This window comes from Sinohyriopsis cumingii, chromosome 15 (genome assembly GCF_028554795.1).
Source record: "Sinohyriopsis cumingii isolate HCF-2022 chromosome 15, ASM2855479v2, whole genome shotgun sequence".
NCBI classification, from domain to species: Eukaryota; Metazoa; Mollusca; class Bivalvia; order Unionida; family Unionidae; genus Sinohyriopsis; species Sinohyriopsis cumingii.
The window spans coordinates 131,950,745-131,977,675 of record NC_142975.1 but is presented as its reverse complement, the minus strand read 5'-3'; the positions used below and the strand labels follow the sequence as shown (position 1 = coordinate 131,977,675).

At 35.4% G+C, this 26,931-nt stretch overlaps 1 protein-coding gene across 1 annotated transcript in view; it reads right to left on the bottom strand.

Annotated features, from left to right (window-relative positions):
• Nucleotides 1-9,834: 9,834 nt before the first annotated feature.
• LOC149782794 (transcription and mRNA export factor ENY2-like) overlaps nucleotides 9,835-26,931 on the bottom strand; it is a 31,501-nt gene continuing 14,404 nt past the window's right edge. Inside the window, exons 3-5 of the mRNA XM_089934306.1 lie at nucleotides 26,790-26,860; nucleotides 22,841-22,915; nucleotides 9,835-12,953 (exon numbers count right to left, since the gene is read on the bottom strand). Of these exons, the coding sequence (XP_089790432.1) occupies nucleotides 12,880-12,953; nucleotides 22,841-22,915; nucleotides 26,790-26,860 (220 nt within the window). The 3' untranslated portion in view covers nucleotides 9,835-12,879. The remainder of the gene's footprint in view (nucleotides 12,954-22,840; nucleotides 22,916-26,789; nucleotides 26,861-26,931) is intronic.

Genomic DNA, 26,931 nt, shown 5'->3' with positions numbered 1-26,931 from the left:
ACGATTTAAAGAACTACTGCCCAGTTTCTAATCTCCCATTCATATAAAAAATCTTAGAAAAGGTTGTTCTATCCCAGCTTGTATCTCATCTGAATTCAAACAGTCTTTTAGCAATGTACAATCTGCATATTACCCTTGCCACAGTACTGAAACTACTCTTCCAAAAGTAGTTAATGACATTCTCTCTGCTTTGGATAGCGGAAAGATTACAGTCCTCACCCTCCTTGATTTGTCTGCAGCATTTGACACAATAGACCATGATATATTACTTCACTGTCTCCAGCATGTAATTGGCATTCATGATACAGCCTTACTGTGGTTCAAGTTATACTTGGTCAACAGAACACAAATTGTGTCTGCAAATGGAATACACTCCAGCCCAGTTGATCTATATTGTGGTGTTCCACAGGGGTGTGTTCTTGGACATGTTCTCTTCTTTCTATACACTCAGCCGCTCTCAAGTGTCATAGATTATCATCTAGTGTCTCACCAATTGTTCGCTGATGACACCCAAATATACAAATCTAGCCATCCGACTGAAGTTGATGCTACCATCCAAGGTGTAGAGAGGTGCATTTCTGATGTGAAATCATGGATAACATGTAACAAGTTGCAGATGAATGATGATAAAACTGAGGCCATTCTGATTACAACTCAAAGTCTTTCTCATTCACATCCTTTACCTCAAACAATAAATATCAGCAACACCAACCTTAAATTCACACAATCAGTACAAAACCTAGGTGTTACTCTGGACAGTACTCTCACATTGTACCAACATGTCATGAACATATGCAAGGCTGCATATCTTGAGCTGAGACGCATCAGCTCCATTCACAAATATCTTTCAGTTGATGCCACTAAAACACTTATGTGTTCATTAGTACTTTCAAGACTGGACTATTGTAACTCAATTCTGTCTGGTTCATCTCAATATCTACTCCAAAACTTCAAAAAGTTCAAAACACAGCTGCTCGGATCATACTTAGAGTACCATGATCAGAGCACACCTCCCCGTTGCTCTGTACCCTACACTGGCTATCCATTTGATCCAGAATCAAATACAAAATTTGTTCTCTGTCCTACATTTCACTGATAGACTCTAGTCCAACATACCTATCTGACCTCACCCATGTGTACACACTAGCAAGATACTTACGCTCCTCTTCTGACAATCGTATACTCATTATTCCCACTATGAAAACAAAGTCACATGGACAGCGTTCTTTTGCATACCAGAGCCCAGCAACATGGAATGAATTGCCCACTGAACTTAGACACAAAGACATGGTGATCACATTCAAGAGTGCTCTCAAAACTCACTTATTTTGACTGCAAGAACAAACTTAAAGACCTAATAATGTTTCCTACCTTAAATATTCTCAGCATGTTTTTTTCTCTTTTTTCTAATTTCATGGTGTTTGTGTTTGTAATAATATGTTTTTTTATCATATAAATGATGTCTATTGTTGTAAAGCACTTAGAGCTTCTAAAGATTAGGCGCTATACAAACTCCTCATTATTATTATTATTATTATTAACATGCCAAGGTGCTTTTAATGGCACTTGTAACACATTACTGGCTATAACATGCCAAGGTGCTTTTAATGGCACTTGTAACACATTATTGGCTATAACATGCCAAGGTGCTTTTAATGGTACTTGTAACACATTATTGGCTATAACATGCCAAGATGCTTTTAATGGCACTTGTAACACATTATTGGCTATAACATACCAAGATGCTTTTAATGGCACTTGTAACACATTATTGGCTATAACATGCCAATGAGTCTGATACACTAGCAATTGAGCTACCATGGCTGAAAGATCAATATGTTGGTTGGTTGTTATGGCTTTATTCATTATTCAGCACATGATAGGCTGTACATGGTGGCCAGTATGTTTGGTGGAGGAAGAACCAGTAAACACTCATTGACCCACAGAAAGCTACTGGCAAGCTTTTTCACATATACATGTTGGCTGAGCTCAAGACTTGAACCCATGGAGACAGAAGTGACATGTCAGTGTTTGGTATGTGGATGAGAATGAATAAGGGTTTTTGAACTGACAGCTGGAGAACAGGTTTTATTGATAGTTACAATAGCAATGACAGACTGACAGATTTTATATGGTATTTCTAATAATTGCTAGTCCCTATGGAAAATGAAATGGATTTGTAGTCCCATTTTTGCTACGTATAGTTTCTTGATATTTTCAGCAGTGTTTGCATAAAATGAGATAATTTTCTGAGCCATACTCAAATTCTTTTATGCTCTGTGCAACATGGTCATGTGACACACTGTCTCCAACACATCACTTATATTTTAGACACTTTCCGTGTATTTCTCATGGCTCTTGAGCTATCTTTGGTTGAAGGGTCCTTTTGGTGACACGTAGAAAGCAGCAAGGTAAGAGTACTGTACAGGGGGGACTAAATCATGTATTACTCTTGCCTTGGGGTGATGCTGCTTTCCACAATTGTATCAGCAATTTAAATAAAGGTCAGTACTTGATGGATACACAGGTGCTCTGTTCTCACAGATTAATACTAAAAACAAAGTGAACCTTCTGAAGGATTTAATGCCATTGGTCAAAAGAGGAGGGATTTTACTAACCATCTGCACACAAAGGTCAGTAGAATTAAATTTATTAATTACTAGTAAGTGGTCAATAGAAATAATCGGAGGGTGAAAACTTCATTCCAAATTGGGTCTGGTATGGTTGGTCTATGCTAAAAATAATGTCCCCCAAAAAAGATGAGATCTACTTGTTAGCCTAAGGTTACTTCCTGAACAAATCCTATGTTTGATGACTTGTAAATCCATATGGAATAACACAAACTTCTGTCCTGTGACTATTTTGAATACATCTGTTACTAAATTCTGTAGTCCAGTAAATCAGCCCCCCAAATCAGTGTTGATACTGATGGACTATTTGTGGGCCTGATAGCACCTATTCATAAAATCAAAGAATTGTTTGCAGACAAACCTGTCCACAACATATTAGTGTACATTGAGGATGCTTACTGGTATTTCTCACATCTCTTGAGCTATCGTCAGTTTTGGCGACATGTACAGAATATTTTGGATCAAATCCTATGTTTTGATGACTTGTAAATCCATGTGGAAAAATAGGACTCTATTTACTCTGGTCATTTGAAATTTTTCACACTAGATATGGGGGTTACCAAATACTGATAAGTGTCTAAACTGTACCCAGAGTGTTCCTGAATGATTTGCATGCAGTACATTTTAATGATAGGTGACATCAGACTAAAAAGTCATCCATCACTATCAAACACAGATTTGAAGGTCTTATTCAAAGTTCATAATTTGTATGCTGGTGTATTCCAGACATTTTTGTATGCAGCACAATTTAATGAACTGGTAACATCATACCCACAAATCGTTCATCAGTATAAAACGTATGTTTGTGTGTGTGGTGGGGGGCTGATTTATCAAACTGTATTTGGAGGTCTGACAGACATAAACAAAAATTCATGTTTTTTTGTGAATTTTGGAATTTCCAGTCCACTTCTTTTCAGTAGCCTATCCGACAAAGTGTTGCAAATTTGTGTTAGGGGTCAGGGGTATCATTAGTAATGATATGTTCCAAACGAACTTGTAGTTACTATGTCACTCAAATCACTTTCTCTTAAAGTTCCCATATTTTTCCTATCCATTACAGTAAGGCTGTGATGCCATCTAGGTCTGTCATGAAATCCCTATTACTCATTAGCAACAGGTAACACATCAATGATATTAAGCCGTGACTTCATTATTAGACTTATCATGTCCATGGCCTTTGACATTTAGTCTAAAAAATGTATAGGTTTACTTTATTACTCCAAGTGCATGCAAATTTTGGTTCATGTCTTTGATTTTCTTGGTTGTTTTTTGTTTGTCTTAACAACACTTTTAACAATATATGCTATATAATACTGATAAAATGGCAGCCAAGTGCCTTTCCCAAGGACATACCAAGGCAGTCAAGCCTGGGTGCGTATCAAACCTGTGACCCCTAGATTACAAGTACAATTCTCTACCAAATGAGTTACAGAGGCTCCTTGTCTGTGATATAGAACTAATGTTATTGGGCAGAAGCCATTTTTATTTCAGCTACAGTGACCGAGACCTGTTGATACCAAAATTTAAAGGCTGTTTCCAGTACAAGCCATCCACAAAGTTTGGTCCAGGTCTGTGATGTACAACTAATGTTACTGTACGGAAACAATTTTTCTTCTTTCAGCCTCAGTGATCCCAATATTAGACCCTGACATTAAAAGGTTTCTTCCTTCACCCAAGTGCAAGCCAGCCATAAATCTTGGAAACTGCAGATGGTGAAGAAGTCGAGATATTTGTGCAGAAATAAAATTGGTAATAGATGGACGGACATCATAAAATATGCTTGACCTATTTACAGTGTAGTGCGTGTATAGAACATCACAAGTTCTTGGTGGTTTACTCAAGTGTTGAGAGATATTAATACTCTTACTCTTGAGCTCAGTAGAAAGTGCGTGTACACAGAATGTTTCTGTCAGTGTGACACAATGTAAGTTGACAAAACCATAGTTCAGTAGAAAGTGTGTGTATACAGAATGTTTCTGTCAGTGTGACACAATGTAAGTTGACAAAACCATAGTTCAGTAGAAAGTGTGTGTATACAGAATGTTTCTGTCAGTGTGACACAATGTAAGTTGATGAAACCATAGTTCAGTAGAAAGTGTGTGTATACAGAATGTTTCTGTCAGTGTGACACAGTGTAAGTTGATGAAACCATAGCTCAGTAGAAAGTGTGTGTATACAGAATGTTTCTGTCAGTGTGACACATAATGTAAGTTGATGAAACCATAGTTCAGTAGAAAGTGTGTGTATACAGAAAGTTTCTATGTCAGTGTAACACAATGTAAGTTGATGAAACCATAGTTCAGTAGAAAGTGTGTGTATACAGAATGTTTCTATGTCAGTGTGACACATTGTAAGTTGATGAAACCATAGTTCAGTAGAAAGTGTGTATACAGAATGTTTCTATGTCAGTGTGACACAATATAAGTTGATGAAACCATAGTTCAGTAGAAAGTGTGTGTATACAGAATGTTTCTATGTCAGTGTGACACATTTAAGTTGATGAAACCATAGCTCAGTAGAAAGTGTGTGTATACAGAATGTTTCTATGTCAGTGTGACACATTGTAAGTTGATGAAACCATAGTTCAGTAGAAAGTGTGTGTATACAGAATGTTTCTATTCAGTATGACACAATGTAAGTTGATGAAACCATAGTTCAGTAGAAAGTGTGTGTATACAGAATGTTTCTGTCAGTGTGACACATAATGTAAGTTGATGAAACCATAGTTCAATATAAAGTGTGTGTATACAGAATGTTTCTATGTCAGTGTGACACATTGTAAGTTGATGAAACCATAGTTCAGTAGAAAGTGTGTATACAGAATGTTTCTATGTCAGTGTGACACAATATAAGTTGATGAAACCATAGTTCAGTAGAAAGTGTGTGTATACAGAATGTTTCTATGTCAGTGTGACACATTTAAGTTGATGAAACCATAGCTCAGTAGAAAGTGTGTGTATACAGAATGTTTCTATGTCAGTGTGACACATTGTAAGTTGATGAAACCATAGTTCAGTAGAAAGTGTGTGTATACAGAATGTTTCTATGTCAGTGTGACGCAATGTAAGTTGACAAAACCATAGCTCAGTAGAAAGTGTGTGTATACAGAATGTTTCTATGTCAGAGTGACACAATGTAAGTTGATGAAACCATAGTTCAGTAGAAAGTGTGTGTATACAGAATGTTTCTATGTCAGTGTGACATAATGTAAGTTGACAAAACCATAGCTCAGTAGAAAGTGTGTGTATACAGAATGTTTCTATGTCAGTGTGACACATTGTAAGTTGATGAAACCATAGTTCAATAGAAAGTGTGTGTATACAGAATGTTTCTATGTCAGTGTGACACAATGTAAGTTGACAAAACCATAGCTCAGTAGAAAGTGTGTGTATACAGAATGTTTCTATGTTATTGTGACACATAATGTAAGTTGATGAAACCATAGCTCAGCAGAAAGTGTGTGTATACAGAATGATTCTATGTTAGTGTGGCATAATGTAAGTTGATGAAACCATAGTTCAGTACAAAGTGTGTGTATACAGAATGGTTTTGTCAGTGTGACACATAATATAAGTTGATGAAATCATAGTTCAGTAGAAAGTGTGTATACAGAAAGTTTCTGTCAGTGTGACACATAATATAAGTTGATGAAACCATAGTTCAGTAAAAAGTGTGTATACAGAATGTTTCTGTCAGCATGACACATAATAAAAGTTGCTGAAACCATAGTTCAATAGAAAGTGTGTGTATACAGAATGTTTCTATGTCAGTGTGACATAATGTAAGTTGCTGAAACCATAGTTCAATAGAAAGTGTGTGTATACAGAATGTTTCTATCAGTGTGACACATCTTTTGTAAGACTATGAATCATCTTACTATTTTCATATGTCCACTTGTTTTCTGTCTTATGTTTACATCATTGTGACACATAATGTAAGTTGCTAAAACCATAGTTCAATAGAAAGTGTGTATACAGAATGTTTCTATCATTGTGACACATAATGTAAGTTGATGAAACCATAGTTCAATAGAAAGTGTGTGTATACAGAATCTTTCTATGTCAGTGTGACATAATGTAAGTTGCTGAAACCATAGTTCAATAGAAAGTGTGTATGCACAATGTTTCTATCATTGTGACAAATAATGTATGTTGCTGAAACCATAGTTCAATAGAAAGTGTGTATGCAGAATGTTTCTATCATTGTGACACATAATGTAAGTTGATGAAACCATAGCTCAGTAGAAAGTATGTGTATACAGAATGTTTCTATGTCAGTGTGACACAATGTAAGTTGATGAAACATAGTTCAGTAGAAAGTGTGTGTATACAGAATGTTTCTATGTCAGTGTGACACAATGTAAGTTGACAAAACCATAGCTCAGTAGAAAGTGTGTGCATACAGAATGTTTCTATATCAGTTTGACACATAATATAAGTTGATGAAACCATAGCTCAGCAGAAAGTGTGTGTATACAGAATGATTCTATGTTAGTGTGACATAATATAAGTTGATGAAACCATAGTTCAGTACAAAGTGTATATACAGAATGTTTCTGTCAGTGTGACACATAATATAAGTTGATGAAACCATAGTTCAGTAGAAAGTGTGTATACAGAAAGTTTCTGTCAGTGTGACACATAATATAAGTTGATGAAACCATAGCTCAGCAGAAAGTGTGTGTATACAGAATGATTCTATGTTAGTGTGACATACTGTAAGTTGCTGAAACCATAGTTCAATAGAAAGTGTGTATACACAATGCTTCTATCATTGTGACACATAATGTATATTGCTGAAACCATAGTTCAATAGAAAGTGTGTATGCAGAATGTTTCTATCATTGTGACACATAATGTAAGTTAATGAAACCATAGTTCAATAGAAAGTGTGTGTATACAGACTGTTTCTATCAGTGTGACACATAATGTAAGTTGATGAAACCATAGTTCAATAGAAAGTGTGTATCCAGAATGTTTCTATCACTGTGACACATAATGTTGCTAAAACCATAGTTCAATACAAAGTGTGTATCCAGAATGTTTCTATCATTGTGACACATAATGTATGTTGCTGAAACCATAGTTCAATATAAAGTGTGTATACAGAATGTTTCTATCATTGTGACACATAATGTAAGTTGCTGAAACCATAGTTCAATAGAAAGTGCGTATACACAATATTTCTATCAGTGTGACACATAATATAAGTTGATGAAACCATAGTTCAATAGAAAGTTTGTATACAGACTGTTTCTATCAGTGTGACACATAATGTAAGTTGATGAAACCATAGTTCAATAGAAAGTGTGTGTCCAGAATGTTTCTATCATTGTGACACATAATGTAAGTTGATGAAACCATAGCTCAATAGAAAGTGTGTATACAGAATGTTTCTATCAGTGTGACACATAATGTAAGTTGATGAAACCATAGTTCAATAGAAAGTGTGTATCCAGAATGTTTCTATCATTGTGACACGTAATGTAATGTAAGTTGATGAAACCATAGCTCAATAGAAAGTGTGTGTATACAGAATGTTTCTATCAGTGTGACACATAATGTATGTTGCTGAAACCATAGTTCAATAGAAAGTGTGTATCCAGAATGTTTCTATCATTGTGACACATAATGTATGTTGCTGAAACCATAGTTCAATAGGAAGTGTGTATACAGAATGTTTCTATCATTGTGACACATAATGTAAGTTGCTGAAACCATAGTTCAATAGAAAGTGTGTATATACAATGTTTCTATCAGTGTGACACATAATATAAGTTGATGAAACCATAGTTCAGTAGAAAGTGTGTATACACAATGTTTCTGTCAGTGTGACACATAAGTTGATGAAACCATAGTTCAATAGAAAGTGTGTGTATACAGAATGTTTCTATGTCAGTGTGACATAATGTAAGTTGATGAAACCATAGTTCAATAGAAAGTGTGTATACAGAATGTTTCTATGTCAGTGTGACATAATGTAAGTTGATGAAACCATAGTTCAATAGAAAGTTTGTATACAGAATGTTTCTATGTCAGTGTGACATAATGTAAGTTGATGAAACCATAGTTCAGTAGAAAGTGTGTGTATACAGAATGTTTCTATCAGTGTGACACATAATGTAAGTTGCTAAAACCATAGTTCAATAGAAAGTGTGTATACAAAATGTTTCTATCAGTGTGACACATAATGTAAGTTGCTAAAACCATAGTTCAATAGAAAGTGTGTATACAAAATGTTTATATCAGTGTGACACATAATGTAAGTTGATGAAACCATAGTTCAATAGAAAGTGCGTATACAAAATGTTTCTATCAGTGTGACACATAATGTAAGTTGATAAAACCATAGTTCAATAGAAAGTGTGTGTATAAAGAATGTTTCTATCAGTGTGACACATCCTTTGTAAGAATATGAATCATCTTACTATTTTCATATGTCCACTTGTTTTTTGTATTAAGTTTACATAATTTCTCCAGTCCACTAAATGTTTTGTCATTGTCAAGTAAGTGTTTGTTATGTTTATTGGCACCTCTCTGATAAATACTGTGCCTGGGTGTTGGCATCGGATTAAAATTTTCCATGTCTATTATATCATAAGTGTAAGCTCTAAAACTGAAAGCTTCAGTATCAACACTTTCTATTTTTCTTTTGTCTCAAGATAATTAGTATTATTTCTGAACAATATCATGTTATTTTGCTACAAACATGAGCAGGATAATTTTTCTAGCTAGACAGAAATTAAACAAAATAAAGGCAGGTCCCATTCCCAGAACATTGAATTGCTGGTCCTAAATATAATTGTGGTAATTATTATATACCATGACCACTATACCACAGTACAAAATTTGGCAAGGCACCCAGCTATAATTAAAAACATAACTCAGTAGAAAGTGTATACAAAATGTTTCTAAGGCATTGGGATACACTGTCTAAGTAGAAAATGGAAAATGGAGAAATCTTGTGAGTGGGGAATGACTAAAGGAAAAATCATACAATAAGGATGCTGGAATGAAATTCTTTTTCATTCAGTTTATCAGTTCAATTTCCATTTCATTCTAGCACTCAGATTGTAATGTGCCCAATGCATTAACATGTTAGGGACATATAACTGCTAGACTACATTACTAATATTTATCTTGCTTTTGATTAAAACAAAGGGAATTAATGAAACATAATCTGGTTAATAGAAGATAAAAACCTGTTATTACAAAAAATTAAATTTATTGTGAAATGATAAAATGTGATACAAAACAATAGTTTAAGAGGACAGATGAAGAATATAAATCATATATAAATGAGTACAGCAGAAACAAAGTGATTTTACACTGGAAGGCCAGTGAACCTGCTAGCAAAATAGACAACAGTGACCTAGAATATAATAAAGAGACCTGTCCTTTTGTAGCAATATGATTGATCTCCGAATACAAATGTATAGAACCCATATGTCTAAACTCAACTTTACACCTGAAATCGAAACATTTAGAGAGTCCACATGATAGGTCTTAGTGACCCATATGTCTAACCTCAGCTTTACACCGGAAACTGAAACATTTAGGGTCCATATGATAGGTCTTAGTGACCCATATGTCTAATCTCAACTTTATACCCGAAATCGAAACATTTAGAGAATCCATATGATAGGTCATTTAGAGAATCCATATGATAGGTCTTGGTGACCCATATGTCTAACCTCAATTTAATACCTGCAATCAAAACATTTAGATGGTACATATCATAGGTCTTAGTGAGCCATTTCTTATTTTATATTGTTTATAATAAATTATCTTTATTACATATTTGCTTCAAGTACAAAAGTTCCAAAAATCTGGAGGTAAAATGTTTCAAATACAAACTGCCAGTGTTTCTTGCATATAGCACCATTTCTATTTGCTTTAGCCCATTACTGCTGAGCATAGAGAGTGTCTTACAGAATAGATATGTACATCATCAATAGATTAAACATACAGTGGTATAACAATTCTCAAATAGCAGTCGACCCTCTGGACAATCATAAAAAAAAATCTGGTTGCCCAGCAAACACACCATGTTGCCTGACTGAAAACTGCAGGGAAAAAATTCCAATTTAGTTACTGAATTATTCGAAACTTAGCACTAGAATTCTTGAAAATGACGTGAAAATAAGTGCTATTTTTCATTTGTCTTTTTTTATAGAGAGCTAATTTTATTGCTTAGTTTAAACCACTGCCATGAAAAGCAGTCTAGCAATGAATTTTTCTATTGCTGATATACACAAAGTTCTAGAAAAAGATTTATCAAATTGGGTATCATGTTCCTTGGACTGGAATTGACTAAGCCAGGGTTCATACAGAATTCTGAATAATAAAGTCAAAGACTTTTCCCAAACTTTCAAAGACCACAAACATAGATTTCCAAGACCTATTTTCACTAACATTTTGTATACAAGTTATGTTATATGAGAAAAGAACAAATGCAAAATACTATAATAATGTTTAATGATGAAATTCAAGCTATAATTAATCAAAAGAAAGAAACCAGGAAAACTCGACTACATCTGAATCTAACAACCTTGGACAATTTTATTTGTTATTGTGGAAAGAAATGAAAATGTTTGTGTTTATCTCAATTTTCAAAGACTTTTAATGACCTCAGGGTAATCTACTCGATTTTCCCAAACTTTCAAGGCCTTGAAAATGCTACCTCATTTTTCCCAAACTGTCCAAGACCTTCAAAGACAGTAAGAACCCTGTAAGCACTTTGTGAACACCACAAATACAAACTTACTTTTCAAAACCTAGTCTTAATCATCAAGATGTTAATGATGCCTTTCTGAATGTATCAAACTCCTTATACACCAAGACTAATTCAAGGTTTGCTCAATTATATGGCTCTGTTCAAGTCAGAATTGTCAAGGTGATTAAGTATTATTATTTCAAGCACGCGAAAAACATCCTAACCCATACCAATAACATAGATTATATTGACAGAACATGCTATGACTGTGTTTATGGCAGGAGCAATCTAAGCTTAAAACTTTGGACAAAATGTTTGAAATTAAATTGTTCTGAATAACCTAAATGCATTAAAATATCTGTTATTCCTTTTTAGTCCACTTTTTTTTAGTCCACTTCTATGTGTAAAATATGTATTTGCCAGGCATGTCTGTAGCCACAAAATAGAAGAAAAAAATGATGCATGAAAGCTTTTCTCCTGCATTCATCAAAACCTTATAGCTGAAGAATTGCCTCAGGGTCCCTACCATAGACATTACCTCACACCACATGGTTTTCAATTATGTTGTGTTGGGTATTAGCACATCATTCCTTTAAAACAAAATCTGTGAAAACTAGTCCTGAATTTACAAGCAACAACTTGCAACTTTTATTATCATCCTGCCAGAAATATTTGGGGTTAAATAAAACTTCACCCTCTGACTTTACTGGAAATGCCTATCAGTAAGGTGTTGTGTATTTCTGAGGCAGCAAGTCCAGCAGATCAGCTTGTTAATTAATAATTCATTGTCAAAAAAGTTCCTATTATGGAAACAGTAACATCCACTATCAAAATCGAAGAATTTATCAACGAAAAAAAATCTGATTTTTTGAGAAAGTAATTGGTTTGTTTAATATATGTTCAGTGCCAACGCAATTGGAATAAAGTGCCCTGGCCATGAGCATATAATCATATTAGCCCACTCAATGAAATGAACTGAACCAGAACCCTTCTGGTCACAAATCAAAACAAATTAATAAAAAAATAAACTCAGTTATCCAAGCCTGAATACAGTCATCACAACTATATGATCTATGATTTGAAACAAATGTAAGGAATGGTCATACATCTGATTATAAACATGTGACTAAATGGAAATACAAGATACTGATGAGACACAAATCAGGATATATATTCAATAAAATGATTATATTCTGATACAAAGACTGTTACCCCGTCCAGTTCACTACTACTCACTGAGAAGCAACTACTGTGGATTTCATTGTTAATAAACACCACAGAATTTATGACCCAACACAAATAATTCATCTTAGAAAACTACAGGAAACTCCTCCCCTGTCCATGAATGAATGTATGTACTAATAAAGTATTTTTGCCAAAAACCATCAAAATTGATAACCACAAAAAGAAAGTCAAAGTATTCTGGTCCAAATCCATTTTCTTGAAATTAATACTGTCAAAATAAAAACAAATTGCTGTAATCTCAATTACATTTGTGTTGCATCAAGAAAAATCATCCACATAACAGGGAACACTAGTTGGATTGCTGTGCTAGAAATGTTCTGATTCTCTGAAGCAGTTCTTTCTTCACATTGTCAGGAACTAGAGCTGAAAGAAAAATTTGTATTTGTAGAACAAATATTCCCCAATGAATGAAATCAAACAGTTCAAACATTTAAAGAATGGAAAAAAATTGGTTTAACAGTATAATTATGTCATCTGCAAATGCATACAAACATGCCAAATAAATTGTATTGTCTGTATTAAATGAGTTTAGTACAACCATGCTAGCATGGTTTTAACTACAAAATTCCAAAAACATTCATCAAGCATTGCTCATCATGTTCAATGCACAAGCTGGTTTTCTTAAAGTGTTGTAAACAAGAGACAAACTGGTTTTAAATATGATATCCTTGTGAAGATGATCATATTTTGAGTATCTGACAATATGCAGACAGATACAAAGACATAACAACTAAAAGTCACTTTAGTAACAAATTAGGTCATAGTTAACTGCTTCTCTAAGTTCTGGTATGGCTGAGGTTTTCCTTTTCAGATGCATTCACATTTTTGTATGGTTAATATAATCTAGTTTAGATGCAGCTACATTTCAGTTTTCATGTGCTGGAAAAATTGGGTCAAAGACATTGAGGATGTAACTAACTGTTAAATATACAAAAGTCATGAAAGCCTAAAATATTAGGTCACAGTGACTTTATGTTGACAATGGGTAAATTACCTTCCTTGAAATGCATCCACATAAAATTTTCATGAGTGTAGGTGAAACAGGATCCAGTATATTCAGAGTGGAACTAACATATATCTGAAAACACTATTCACACTAACAATTTTGGGCAAGGCTGAGTTATCCTCCTTGAGATGCATCTATGCCATATTTCATAGGTATTGGAGAATCATGGTCCAAAATATCTAAGATATACACAAAGGAACAAACAGTTGAAAATAACAGAGGTCATTCAAGCATACAAATTTGGTCATTATTACCTAGTTCATGTATGAATGAGTTGCTCTCACTGATACACAAACATGCCAATTTTTATGAATGTAATTAAAACAGGGTCAAAGTGACCTCATTTAGTTATGGTTCAGTTACTACCTTGAAATGCATCACATACCAATTTTCATTAGTGTTGGTAAAATAGGATTCATGGTATTGAGGGTGTAATAAACAAATAGTTGAAAATACAAGTTGCTCAAGCATGAAAATTAGGTCATACTCAGTTTCAATATACTGGAGTTACTTTTACATGAAATTTGCCCATATACTAATATTCATGAGTAAATGTAGTTGTTACCGATATTATGATTAGTTGAGTTATATCAGAAATAAATATTTTACTTCAAACTTCAAAATATGATTCATGGTATTGAGGGTGTAATAAACAAATAGTTGAAAATACAAGTTGCTCAAGCATGAAAATTAGGTCATACTCAGTTTCAATATACTGGAGTTACTTTTACATGAAATTTGCCCATATACTAATATTCATGAGTAAATGTAGTTGTTACCGATATTATGATTAGTTAAGTTATATCAGAAATAAATATTTTACTTCAAACATGGTTTCTTTTCCAAATATATTAACCAATCATGATCTGATGTAAATAATTGGTAGGGTGTCAGACTCTTATTCCAAGGTCCATGGATTTGATACCTACCAGGCCAACCCATACCAGCTGCCTTGGTGTCTCCTTGGGAAGGGCACTTGGCTCCCATTTTGTTGGCATGACATAGCAAAATAATATGTTAAAAATGCTGTTTCAAACAGTACACATTTATTAATTAATCATACAATGTTAGGAGAATAAACAATATGCAGAGAGAGATACTTCCCCTTACCCCAGAGCTGACTCTGGTTCCATCTCCTAACATGTCAAGAAGTCTCAAGTTTCATGTGAGATATAGGCATGAGTTAGCATCAATACGAAGCCATTAAATGACTTGGAAAGGTAGTCTGCTGTTGTGATATAGGTTCCACCAAGCCAAATTTAACCCTTTGGAATGCATAGTCTCTGAGGTAAAATTCTTCATCTTATCTCTTGGATGATGCCAGTTTAGACTCAAATACAATGCTAATGGTGACCATGCTAACCTCTTGAGATGACATACATAAGAAATTCATCTGGTAATGGGTTAGTTCCAGATATGATGAATAAATAACCCATCATATCTGAGTAGAAATATCACCCATTCTTCCTGAAGTGGTAAGAACAAGAAAGATATTTCATACAACTGGCTTAGTTTGCCTCAGGTACCACTGCAGAGCAATTACAGGATTCTGCAGATGCCAATGGCATGAAGGGTCCAAAGGTCACAGGACTAGCAAGACAAAAGATCGACTGTCAATGAAAGCAGAGGCCATCATGAGTAAACCACACCAATGTGGTGGAACTGCAGATAGTTTAGGTTGACCAAAAAGTATGTATCTCATTGATTCTTCTTGCTGTAGCTAAAAGTGACTGGGAGACAGTCTTATACAAGTGAGTCATAGAGGCTTCAGGCAGTGGTTCAAATGGTGTCTTATTCAGAGATGTCTCAACTCATGGAAGATGGCTATTTCAGAGAAAGTGACATGTTCTTTGTTCAAGATGAGATGAAATTTGCAATTACAAAGATGATTTTGTTTGAGACCAATATTCTCCTTGCCATGATGATGTTAAAATCTGGCCATATGATTGTGGTGGGAATATGTTGTTGTTGTTGTAGGGTTTAACGACATTTTCAGCAAAAGATAGGCTATGCATGGCGGCCAGTATAATAGGCGGAGGAAGAACCCTGGAAAACCAACAACTCACGAGAAGCTACTGGCAGGCTTTTTCACGTATCCACATTAGCCGAGCCTGAGACTCGAACCAACACAGACAGAGGTGAGATGGCACTGTTCCGGAACGGTGAGCACTTTAGACCACTCGGCCACTCGGGACCCCATGGTGGGAATAAACTTCTCTTCAAAGATCCATGAGAAGTTAGCTATTCATGGTACTGAGGATTGTATGGGAGAGAAGTATTTCTGCTCACAGAACCATGGGAAAATTCTCCATTTCCCCTCATAGGCTTTAAAAGTAGTGGAATGTTTTGCTCTGGCTATTCTGTCCACAACTAGCTTTGAGAATTGTTTCTTCCTGAGGGCTCTTTTTTTTAAATACGAGCCATGAATGTATGTTCAACATCTCTGGATTTTGATGGAAAACACACACTCATGGCTCTTCCATTAGGCATGGAAAAGGCATCATCTTCATGGGAATCTCCTATCAGATTGCTCAACAGATATTACCTGTATATACTTCTGTAAGAGTGACAGGTGTAAGGTGAAGTTGCTTGCATTTGCAACATGCACATTGGAGAGCCTGTTGGTATATCTGTGTATTACTTTCATGTATTCTTGCTGACATTATTTTGGACATTGTACTTGTGGAAATTGTACATGATCTAAGCACACAGCTAACCAAAATGGCTACTCTTGTTGTTGTTGTTGTTGTGGGGTTCAACGCCATTTTGCAGCACATGATAGGCTATACATGGCGGCCAGTATTAATGGTGGAGGAAGAACCAGAGAAAACCCCGGAAAGAACCACCGACCCACGAGAAGCTACAAAATGGCTACTACCATGTGCTCAAAAATCAGCATGTATTAGTCAAAAGTATATTATCTTCAGCAGTTAATAAAACATGGGAAAGGAATTTTGCTTAACTAGACAGTACCAGTTTCTGAATGTGCAGTGAATGAATTAAAAAGTAAAATAAGTTATAGGCTTTTTTACAACTTACAGTGGTCTAAAGTGCTCTTTGTTACGGATGACTGGCATCTCACCTCTGTCTGCAGTGGTTTGAGTCTAAGATTCAGCCAATGTGGTTATGTGAGAAACCTTGCCAGCTGAACCCTTAGAGCAGAGAAAGACAGTTCCTACCCTCCTTCTCCCTTCAGAAGCTGCCAAATAAAATCATAATGCTCTAACAGGCCATAAAAGTCTAACTAGATCATTCCTAGCACAGAAGTGGTGGACGCAATGGAAGCTGATGTTTGTTTGTTAAAAACCTGGTTGGCAAAGGGGAGAAGCTGAATCAGAATTTCAATGAACCTCATGCAGCCTAATTCTATGGACAAGTCATGAGACTCACTCTTTTATCATGAAGATGTTAATAACAGCAAGAAAACGGGCTCTGAAGTAAGGTTCTTAAAGGAAGCTTCACCCAATAGTTCATAGGGGGTTATAGATAGAGACCACTGCTCAAAATACACGAGCAGGTCTACCAAAGAAGAGTTTGCCCCCATAGCTGAGTCTATTGAAAAAATTGAGTGTTGGATAGGGCTGCCCCTATAGCTCTTGACAGTAGAAATTGAGCAATGCTTCTCTTCAAAATGGAAAAGAAAAAAATCCAGCCACCGTGGACATACAGTGTGACCCCACTATAGCGTGCTCCGTTATAGCGTGAATTCGGATATAATGCGGTTGTGGCGTGGCTCTCGAAATTTCATATACATGTAATTTTCTTGTGCACAAAAAAAAATTCTTAAAAAGTACGAAAAAAACTTAAAAAGTTGCTTATCATTTTGGGGAAGAGATTGCGTATGAATAATACAAGATGATCATGGCTTGGCTCCTGAAATTTTATATGCATTTTTCTCATACACGAAGAAGTATTTTTCTCGTACACGAAAAAGTATTTTTTTCTTCTTAAAAGTAAGAAGAAAAAATGCATAAAAAGTTTTTTCTGGAATTGTGTAGGTCTTCACCAGTGTCGCAAACTTGGATTGTTTTTCCTTATTGGATGCAAAACATACATTGTGGCTTTTTTATTTGTTGGCGACATTGTTGGCTGTGTAAACTTTTATATACAACCATTGGTTTGGAGTGCAGAAATTCAGAGGCCCCACGAAAGGAAGCTGCAAACTGGATATAACATACACTGAAATTTATCTATTGTTACATAAACAAATTCTTTGTCCATACTGACAAACCATCTAAACAGTGCATTGTTATATCATAATCTGCTTATCCTGACATCTAGCATGAGTTCTTTATGTTGTGAAATATCCACTTTTTTGTTGTTGACATTTCTGGTAACGGAGATCAAACAGACGAGGCATTGTCTCGTAATCTATCTTTCATCGGATTTTCGGGCACTCGCTAGTAATTAATATATTTACAAAGACTGACATTTGTATGTGGATGGTAATTAAAATTCCTCTTCATTTCACTCAGAATTAAACACTTCAGAACGCCCATGTTTTCGGTAATAATCCCTGTCATCAGAACACCTACATCTCTACCGTCCGTTGACCATTTGTTAATTTTCAGATGCATGCATGGAAGGCAGCATCACGCTACTACCACAAATGTAAAAAAAAAAAAAAAAAAAAAAAAAAAAAAAAAAAAAAAAAATAATTCTTACTTATTGGTTTATTCAGTAGGCATGGAGGGACAGTAACTAGAACAGTCTAAACGATGGCCAATTCCTTTTTAGAAATGTACCCTGATAAAATAGTTTGCTGAAATTTCAAAAGAAACATATTACCTTTGAAGCACTGACTGTTATGAAAATATACTCAGCAAATGGAAAAAATACCAGTCTCAATCATGCAATACAATTATTTGATGTTGCCACCACAATAAGAAATGGGCATTCGTTTGGTTCTCCAAAGCTGTCCTTGAGCAGTGACTTCAATAGCGCATGCACCCTTCATCAAAGAAAACCGACTACAATGTTTCAATAACAGCAAAGAACTTTTCTTCAAAGGAAGTCAGTCCCAAACTTAAATAAAAGTGATGGAATCTGATGGATTTTTGCATTTTCCAACGTGACTGGAACAAGTTAACTGTGCTGTGAAAGTTTCTTTTTGTAGGGAAAAAGTTTATGCCAACAGTGGCTTAAAATGCAAACTAACTTTTACCGACTTGGAAGGTACTTTAAAGTAAATGTGCTTCGTCATTCGTTACGTGATTGTGCTATGTTTTTCCACTGAATTCAGACCAATATGACCTATTACAAAATTAATGAATATTTTAAAGCTGTGTGTGCATATTTTCGATGGAATCACTTGTATTGTGGATTCAATGTATATGATGAGGTTTGCAGGTGAGTACACGGTGTTGATACTCAATTCATGCTATACATTAGACATTTATATATAAACAGGATTCACGTATATGTACCAATTTATGGTTCTCTAAATAAAGTAAACGTTTATATTATGTCTTCTCTGTTTTCACTACAGGTGTATTTCTCATTTAATATGCATCAATTCAAGATGGTAACTGTGCAGACGAAGCACGTATTTTACCGCCGGCATTTATTACCCACACCCGTCCCACACACAATTTTTTTGTTGTTGGGGGGGGGGGGTACATTTTCTTCAACTAACTGACTTGGTTGCATATAACACGGTTCGGTATATAACGTGGTCGGGTTTTATGGCTCCCAACTACCATGTTATAGCGGGGTCACACTGTATTAGGACATCTAGGATTTACATATTTCCTACTGCATCAATCCCCAAAGATTCTACACTTGGCCTTATAGACCTTATATGTTGACTGTCAACTGCACTGAATAGTGAACTTGGCGATTTGATGACATGCATCGAAAGACAAAATGGGTGAAGAATTTTGGGGCTTTTGTCAGGGAAAGAGAACCTGTGTCATAACTGGTGATCCCTCCTCTGGGGCAATGTCCTGGGATGGTCCACCAGCACGATGAAAAGATCACTGAACCACGATTTTTGGGGTCACAGAGAGGCTTGCAAAATGAACTTAGCAGGGAAGTTACTTGTGAAGTACCAGAGGGAAGATCCTGAAGGATGGGAAGGCATGAGCAAACAGATGAATCTCACTTCAGAATGAAAGTGTCCACTGGATGGTGACTGGGGAAACAAACAATGGGAGCAACAACCTTCAAACAAGTCAACCAATGGTGTCTTATAAATGGTGTCTTATAAAGTTGAACCAGGGAAGCTGCTATGGACTGGTATACAGACCATTCCATGAGGACGATTTTCTCTTTCCTTGACAGACTGTCCAATAAAATGTAGCTAGCTTGGAGGGTAATCTTTTCCAAAAAGTTGTTTAAAAACCATCATGATGAGAAAATGGGCAAATGTGCTTCATTGTTTTCTGAGGAATGCTACCACAGATTTGTCCCTTTTTGAAGACTGTCACTGAAATACCCTTGCTTGAAGGGCTTAGAACAATGCCCTCTTTTCCAAATTGTTGATGTGATAGATAGATTCTACTCAGAACATGAACCTTGAAGAATCAGTCTTTTCAGCTCCAGATAGGCAATACACCCTTAATCTGATACATCTACAAACTGATAGGAGTGGTCTTTGGAGACATGCATGGAAACACCAGTCTAGCGAGAAGGGTATCTTTATCCATCCTCATCCATGTACTGAAGAGGCTCCAATGAGTGGTGAGGAGCAATTGATGACCAGTCAATGACTGATGACCAGTGCCAGCACCAGGAGCCTGGGGCCTGATCAGGTGACTCAGATTTGTAGGAAACCCTTGCCCAGATTTGATAGACTTAGATCTGAGATATCCCCTTACCAGATGGCTTGATCCCTTCACTGCTGTTCCGCTATAAAGCTATCCCCCTAACAAGGGGTAGGTGGTAGTGTGTAAGTCGGGGTTACAAATCACTCTCTGCCCCTCTGGATGAAAGAGGGTGCTGCTTCTCCTGTGGAGATGGAGCGAGTTACTCTTTGTCCTAGTGGAAAAGAGAGAGCGCTGCTCCTCCCTCAAAGGAAAGTGCAACTTACTCTCCACCTGTTTATAACCTCCTGGAGGGGGGAATTAACCCAAAGTCTCCAAAGAGACTATATTAGTCCCTCCCAGAGATGTGATGGACCCAGAGAGGGAAAACTCCAATTTAATATGTGAAGAAGAGGAAGTAACTCTCTCCCTTCCTTAAGCATACATGCCAACCCCTCCCCCAGTGGTAAAAGGGTAATCATTGCTATTATAAGTGGCAAAATAAAATAGCACAATTTGGGCCTAAAAAGTGTAATCTTTATATTACATGCTGGAATTACACCACATATGAATAAGACTTTACTACTAACCTGGTTCTGCAGCTGGTCAAAATTCTTGTCACAAATGGCAAAATCCATAAGGATTAGAATCAAAATAAAAAAACAAAATATACTGAAAAATTATTTATATACATCACTCATTACCTATTCTACACGTGTAAATTTCGTTGAATGATTGTGAACTGGAAATCTGCAATGAGATCAGGTGCTCAAACTGCTGTATTACATTACTCTCGTATTCTTCTTTTAAAGTTTCTTAAGAGATGTTGATTTGGCATTTTTGCTGATCTGACATGTTTGGAAGTTTGAAAAGATCCATCTGCTATAACATTTTCCGTCATATAACATACACAACTCACACCATATAGGACCCACGGTACTAATTGTATGGAAAAATGGGAACCAGTCTGGAAATGGGTGAAGATAAAACAGTGTATAAATGGGTTTGGCTGGCCATGATCAGTTGATAATGAAATATATATTCTTGTAAAAAGAAACATTTGAGAGCTTATCCTAGTTGTAACTAAAAAAATAGAAACATTTTTTTATTGATGTAATTTCAGTCCTTTAAAAGACTTAAGTTTGGAACATTCGTTACTGAAATTAGCACCTGAATTTGGTGCAGAATTGAAAGGACATGTTTCAAACACAAACAGATCCAGAAAATGCTGTGGCTCATATGGTTTTCTTTACATAGAAGCTGTGATACAGGATGATGTTGTTGTTGCTGTTATAGCATTTAATGCCATTTTTCAGCACAAGTTAGGCTATACATGGTGGCCAGTATTAAATGGTGCAGGAAGAACCAGGGAAAACCCTGGAAAGATCTACTGACCTGAGAAGCTATGGCAAGCTTTCTCACATATCCACACTGGCCAAGCACGAGACTCGAACCACGCAGACAGAGGTGAGATGGCAGCAATCCGTAACGGTGAGCGGTTTAGACCACTCGGCCACCCAGGATCCCATCATACAAGATGCATCTATACTGATAAATATAGGTTTTGATCAAGAGCACCCAAAAAGTTGAAGTTATTTAATTTTTAATATCATGGTGTTTGCATAGGTTTACTATGGGATCTGAATTAGTACCATGGCCATTTTCTTTACAAGTTCACAACTTCCCTATCTTATCAATAAAATGAATCTGTGAGGCAAAGTTCCATTTGAAGAAGCCCATGTTTTCTTGGAAATGGGTCATACACAGCAGCTATAAATAGCAAATAAGGAAAATACTTTTACGCTATTCTCATGCAGCAGTCACCTTTTTAAGAATATTCACAAATTTACATGAGTGGAATTAAAGAGATGATAATATAATGACAAAAACAACTTTTTATTGCTTTATTTTTATTTTATTTTTTCAATGTACCAAAAAGGTATATTTAATACACAACCTAGCATAATGCATAATTTGGTGACAAAAAGGGTAATGATTACGCCAAAAGCATAATGGTTGGCATGCATGATTAAGTATGACTCTAACCTTACCAGACTAGAGACAGGCAAGAGGGGTGGGAATTCGAGGGTTTTTTCCCTGGGTACAATGCCAAAAGTACATTGAGTTGTACTCATACTCTAACAAAGCAAAACAAAAATACTTGTACTCATACTGTAGTACTTTAAAAAGTACTCTGCCACATATCTGCCAGGAAAGGTCCCAATATTCTTCATGTAAAGCAATATCTCAATAAAGATGGATTATATGGGACTAAGTTTGTTTTTCCACTCGTACAATTAATGGAAGGTTCTGAATCCACACCTTTTCTCTCAGTCCTGCATGATAACCATTGATCAACTGCAGCAGTCTTTATTAGTATGAGCAAACTATTTTACTGTACATATCAATTACACACATTCAATTTCATAAATAAAACAAATCTGGATGACAGCCATCTACCAACTTAAGGGCATAAAAATGCAAATACATTAAGTACAAACCTCTTCCTTTAGGTGTAATTTCTGAAACTAAATCATCAACTGTGATATGCTCTAAGCCTTTCTGTTTCACAACCTCTGTAAAAAAAAAAATTATATTAATCTTACTTTCAAATTCTTGTTCAAGTACCTGGGAGAATATATAAAACAACAACAAAATAATATAAGTGTTTGTATACCATTAGACATCACACTAGCCTTTGTGTACATATGTCCAAAAATGAATGCACTATAGCATTCTCATACCATCCTGATTGTTTGTACAAGCCTACTGATTTTAAAAAACAGAAGTCATCAAGGATATATGAAATGAACAAAACTTAGTCATTTCATTCACTGATTTATAAATTCCAACCTGACTGTCACCAGGGGGGTCCAAACACTGTCAATTTGTGGGCATTTCAAATTAAATGGAAGCTTCATTAACTGCATGGCCACCATATTTGCTGAAGCCAGTCTATGTTTTCAAGCAACAGATGTGATGTTGTTCATCATCTTTGATAATCTCAGTAACTCCGTAAATGTTGAAGTTACAACTCTTTGAACACATCTACACAAGAGTTCTATTAATTTGTTCAATTTGTTTAAGAAGTATTATAACTAGACATTGCAAATATTGGATGAAGACATCAGTTTTTACTAAAACAAGACAATTCTAGAAAAAAGAAATGGAAAGAGAGCAGTCTGTCTGCATGTTTACATTGGCAGCTTGGTGCTTATCATTTTTAAAATCGTGGGTGGGATGGGTGGGTGTACAAACAAATTGGAGGGTGTGCAAATACTATAGAAAATTCCATTTATTCCCAAGTTTGCATAACCACACACTATTGGTAAATGACAAGAGTAAGGCAATTTAGTGAATTTAATTGGTAACATTTCTAAATCTGTCAGATTTGAGTTCTGACAGATCAGACTGAATATAACAGAATTTTCTATACATATGGCAGAAAGATATCATTCAGGACACATGTACCTTTCTGTTTTGGTGGAAATGGACAATGGTCCATCTACATATCTTCAAAACTAAAAATATCCAGGTAAGGACAGAGAATCAGACTAATTCAAAAGCCAAAATGAAACATTTACACTTTCAGAGGAAGGTGCAAATGATCAGGACATAGTAGTATTTTGTATACAAAACAAAAAAAACCCCAGTATTTTAAATATCATTTTGATATTGGAAATATGGGAAAAAATTGACAGAATTACAGTGAAGAAAATGATGGCACACATGGATGCAACTTCCCATGTCTCCAATTTGTTTCTGCAACTCATGGATACATGGCAGGATCTTTTTCCTTCTGGATATATTATTTTATATTCAGGAGGCAAAACATTTCCATTAACACAACCTCTTACAGTAAATCAGTGGTATATGCTTACGTATAAAGATGGGATATACATTTACATGTCCATTAGAGATTCACTTTTCAATAATAGCATACCAGCAACATAAATAGGTCAAAATTTTATAATGCACAGTGTTCAAGCTAAGCATAAATAGAGGGACACTATGCCCTGCCCAACTTTTTTAGCACCCCTGTCAAATTTATGATGCCTTAAAACACCCTATCAAATTTAAAAGCGCCTCGATCATTCACTTCTGAAATTTAATTCTGTTCTGGCACCATGTTTATGGCTGGTTTTGCCACAGCTGTGCCATTGGTTAACTTCGGTTTTTATCATTACGACTCAATTATCGATGCACACACAATCACCAAAGAAATGCCTACCACTGAAAGAGTTCGTAATTTACATGCATAAACAGGATCTAAGCAAAAGAGGAAATCGACAGAATATTTTTGGTAAGAGCATTTTAATTTCAATTTATTCATGAGGTCGAAATGTTTATTTTATTCCTATTTGAGACCCCTATCCTTGCGCCATCATCAAGAACCGTTGTCTTGGTAAAACGATTTTTATTGGCTATGTGTTGGATATGAAAACAGAAAACCGCAGCCTCCCCCCCCCCATATATTCTTACTTATTGTTTTAATAAATATTATATTATTTACATTATAAAGAGAAAGAAATTATTCTTTAAGTTTCATGGTTTTAATTTTTATGATATTTATTTTCCAATTATTATGACTTATATTGTGTGTACCATAAGATCATTTATTATTATTATTATTATTGTTGTTATATTATTATTATTAAGATTATTATTATTACTTTCATTGCAAATTTGAATGAAACTTCAAATTATATAACTATTATTGGAGCATGAAGAGTAAAATGACCATTGTATTTGTTTTAGATTCTCTCAAAATTAACCTACCAAGGAAACCAGGACAGATGAGACAGCAACAGACCCAAACCCATAATGAAGAAGAAGAATCCTAGGTTTTAGTTACATATTGGTTAAAATAATGTACAGTTTGATAAATGATGTTTAGTCAAAATTACTTATTTTTTCTCTTTTTTAATTGGTTACCATATGACATCCATTCAATTCACACATGAAGTGTCCTGATCTTGAAACACTGTAAATCATGCACATAGTGCCCTGATCAGTACCCTTGTCATTTGAAATACTAACTGGAACACTGATGTAACATCTTATATTGCCTTTGACCTTTGACCTTCAAACTTTTGAGCCTGAAACTAATAGGTTTCATTCTTGTCCCAAAATGTAATCTACTAGCAAAGTAATAGTGGATGGTGTAAAACTCAAAGCTATTTTGCAGAAATGAAATAGGGAACAGACAGACAGACAGACAGACAACATAATATGCTCCAGCGTATCATGGTTGTGTAACATGGATCTATTCTGCACAAACCATACTGAAAGAGATACAAGTCTGAATCCCATCAAGGGAGGCAAGTCACTGTCAAAAATCTACCAGGAACATCACAACTTTCTTGCAATTTACCAACATGCATGCCTGGTGAATTGCTACCTTGTTAACTTCGTCAGTTGAATCAGTCTAAAAAAAATGGATCTATTTAGCAGAAACATATAGAAAGAGCAAATTCATCTCTGGTGTGGAGCTTCCAACACAGGCAACATGTTACATATGATTGGGACATTATTTATGACATCACTTGAGTATTCAACTATAATGAGCATTAACAACACAAAATTTGACCAAATAAATTGTTTGAATTTTTAAGCACACACTGCAGGTGTGACATCAAATAGGAATACATATTTTGTATTAAAGACCCACATGCACAAATTCGTATGTGCCAAATCATTTCAGTAATACTTAATCTTGAAAGATACATAGTTGTATACATTGTTGGTTTCCATTAAAACCAAATAATATCAATGTTTCATCACCAAATGAGTCATTTAATTTCTCCATCAAACTGAGAAACCCTACCATTTTTTACATGTGTATGAAATAATCTGATGTTGATCACAAACATCTGTGAATCAACTGATTTCAGTGGAAGGCTGGAACACAAGATTTATCACCACTGTAAACTTAAGAAGCCACCACCACACTGCTGGACTGTCTTCAGACCAATTTCACCCTTCAAAGTATTCCAGCACCCCAGCTGATCATCAATATTCACACAGGAGTTGTTATAGTTATCTAATGCACACTTTTTCTTGTCTGACTCACTTTGGAAAAGTGGGTTTGCTCCTCTCAAATAAATCTGTGCAAAAGTGGTTCTTAATCACTAATGGAATGTGTCAAATGTATCACATCACTACTTTTGGAGCACTCCTGAAAAACAAAAGAATTACGAACAACTTCGTTGACTTAATTAAAGGGTGCCACCTCTTAATTCTAAACTGAATATCTGAACATTGTTTAAACCTTATTTCAAAGACTGGATTATGTCAGAGAGCTTTTTAACAAATCATTTCCTTCCTTCTAAACACTGGCTAAATTTGAAGAATGGTGAAGTTTACGATAAACAGCGATATTGGGGCTTTAAAGCTTTAGGTTACATATTGTTCCATATTATAATGATTAATCATTTTGAACATACAAACCTTTGCAATACTGTTTCAACTGATCTCTCCAGCCACATTCAACCAGCCTGGTTCTCAGCAGCTCCTTTAACCTGAAAAAAATATTGAGACCTTTAGTACAAGGCAAATGTTACTGTGGCAAATATACACTTGTTGTAGAGAA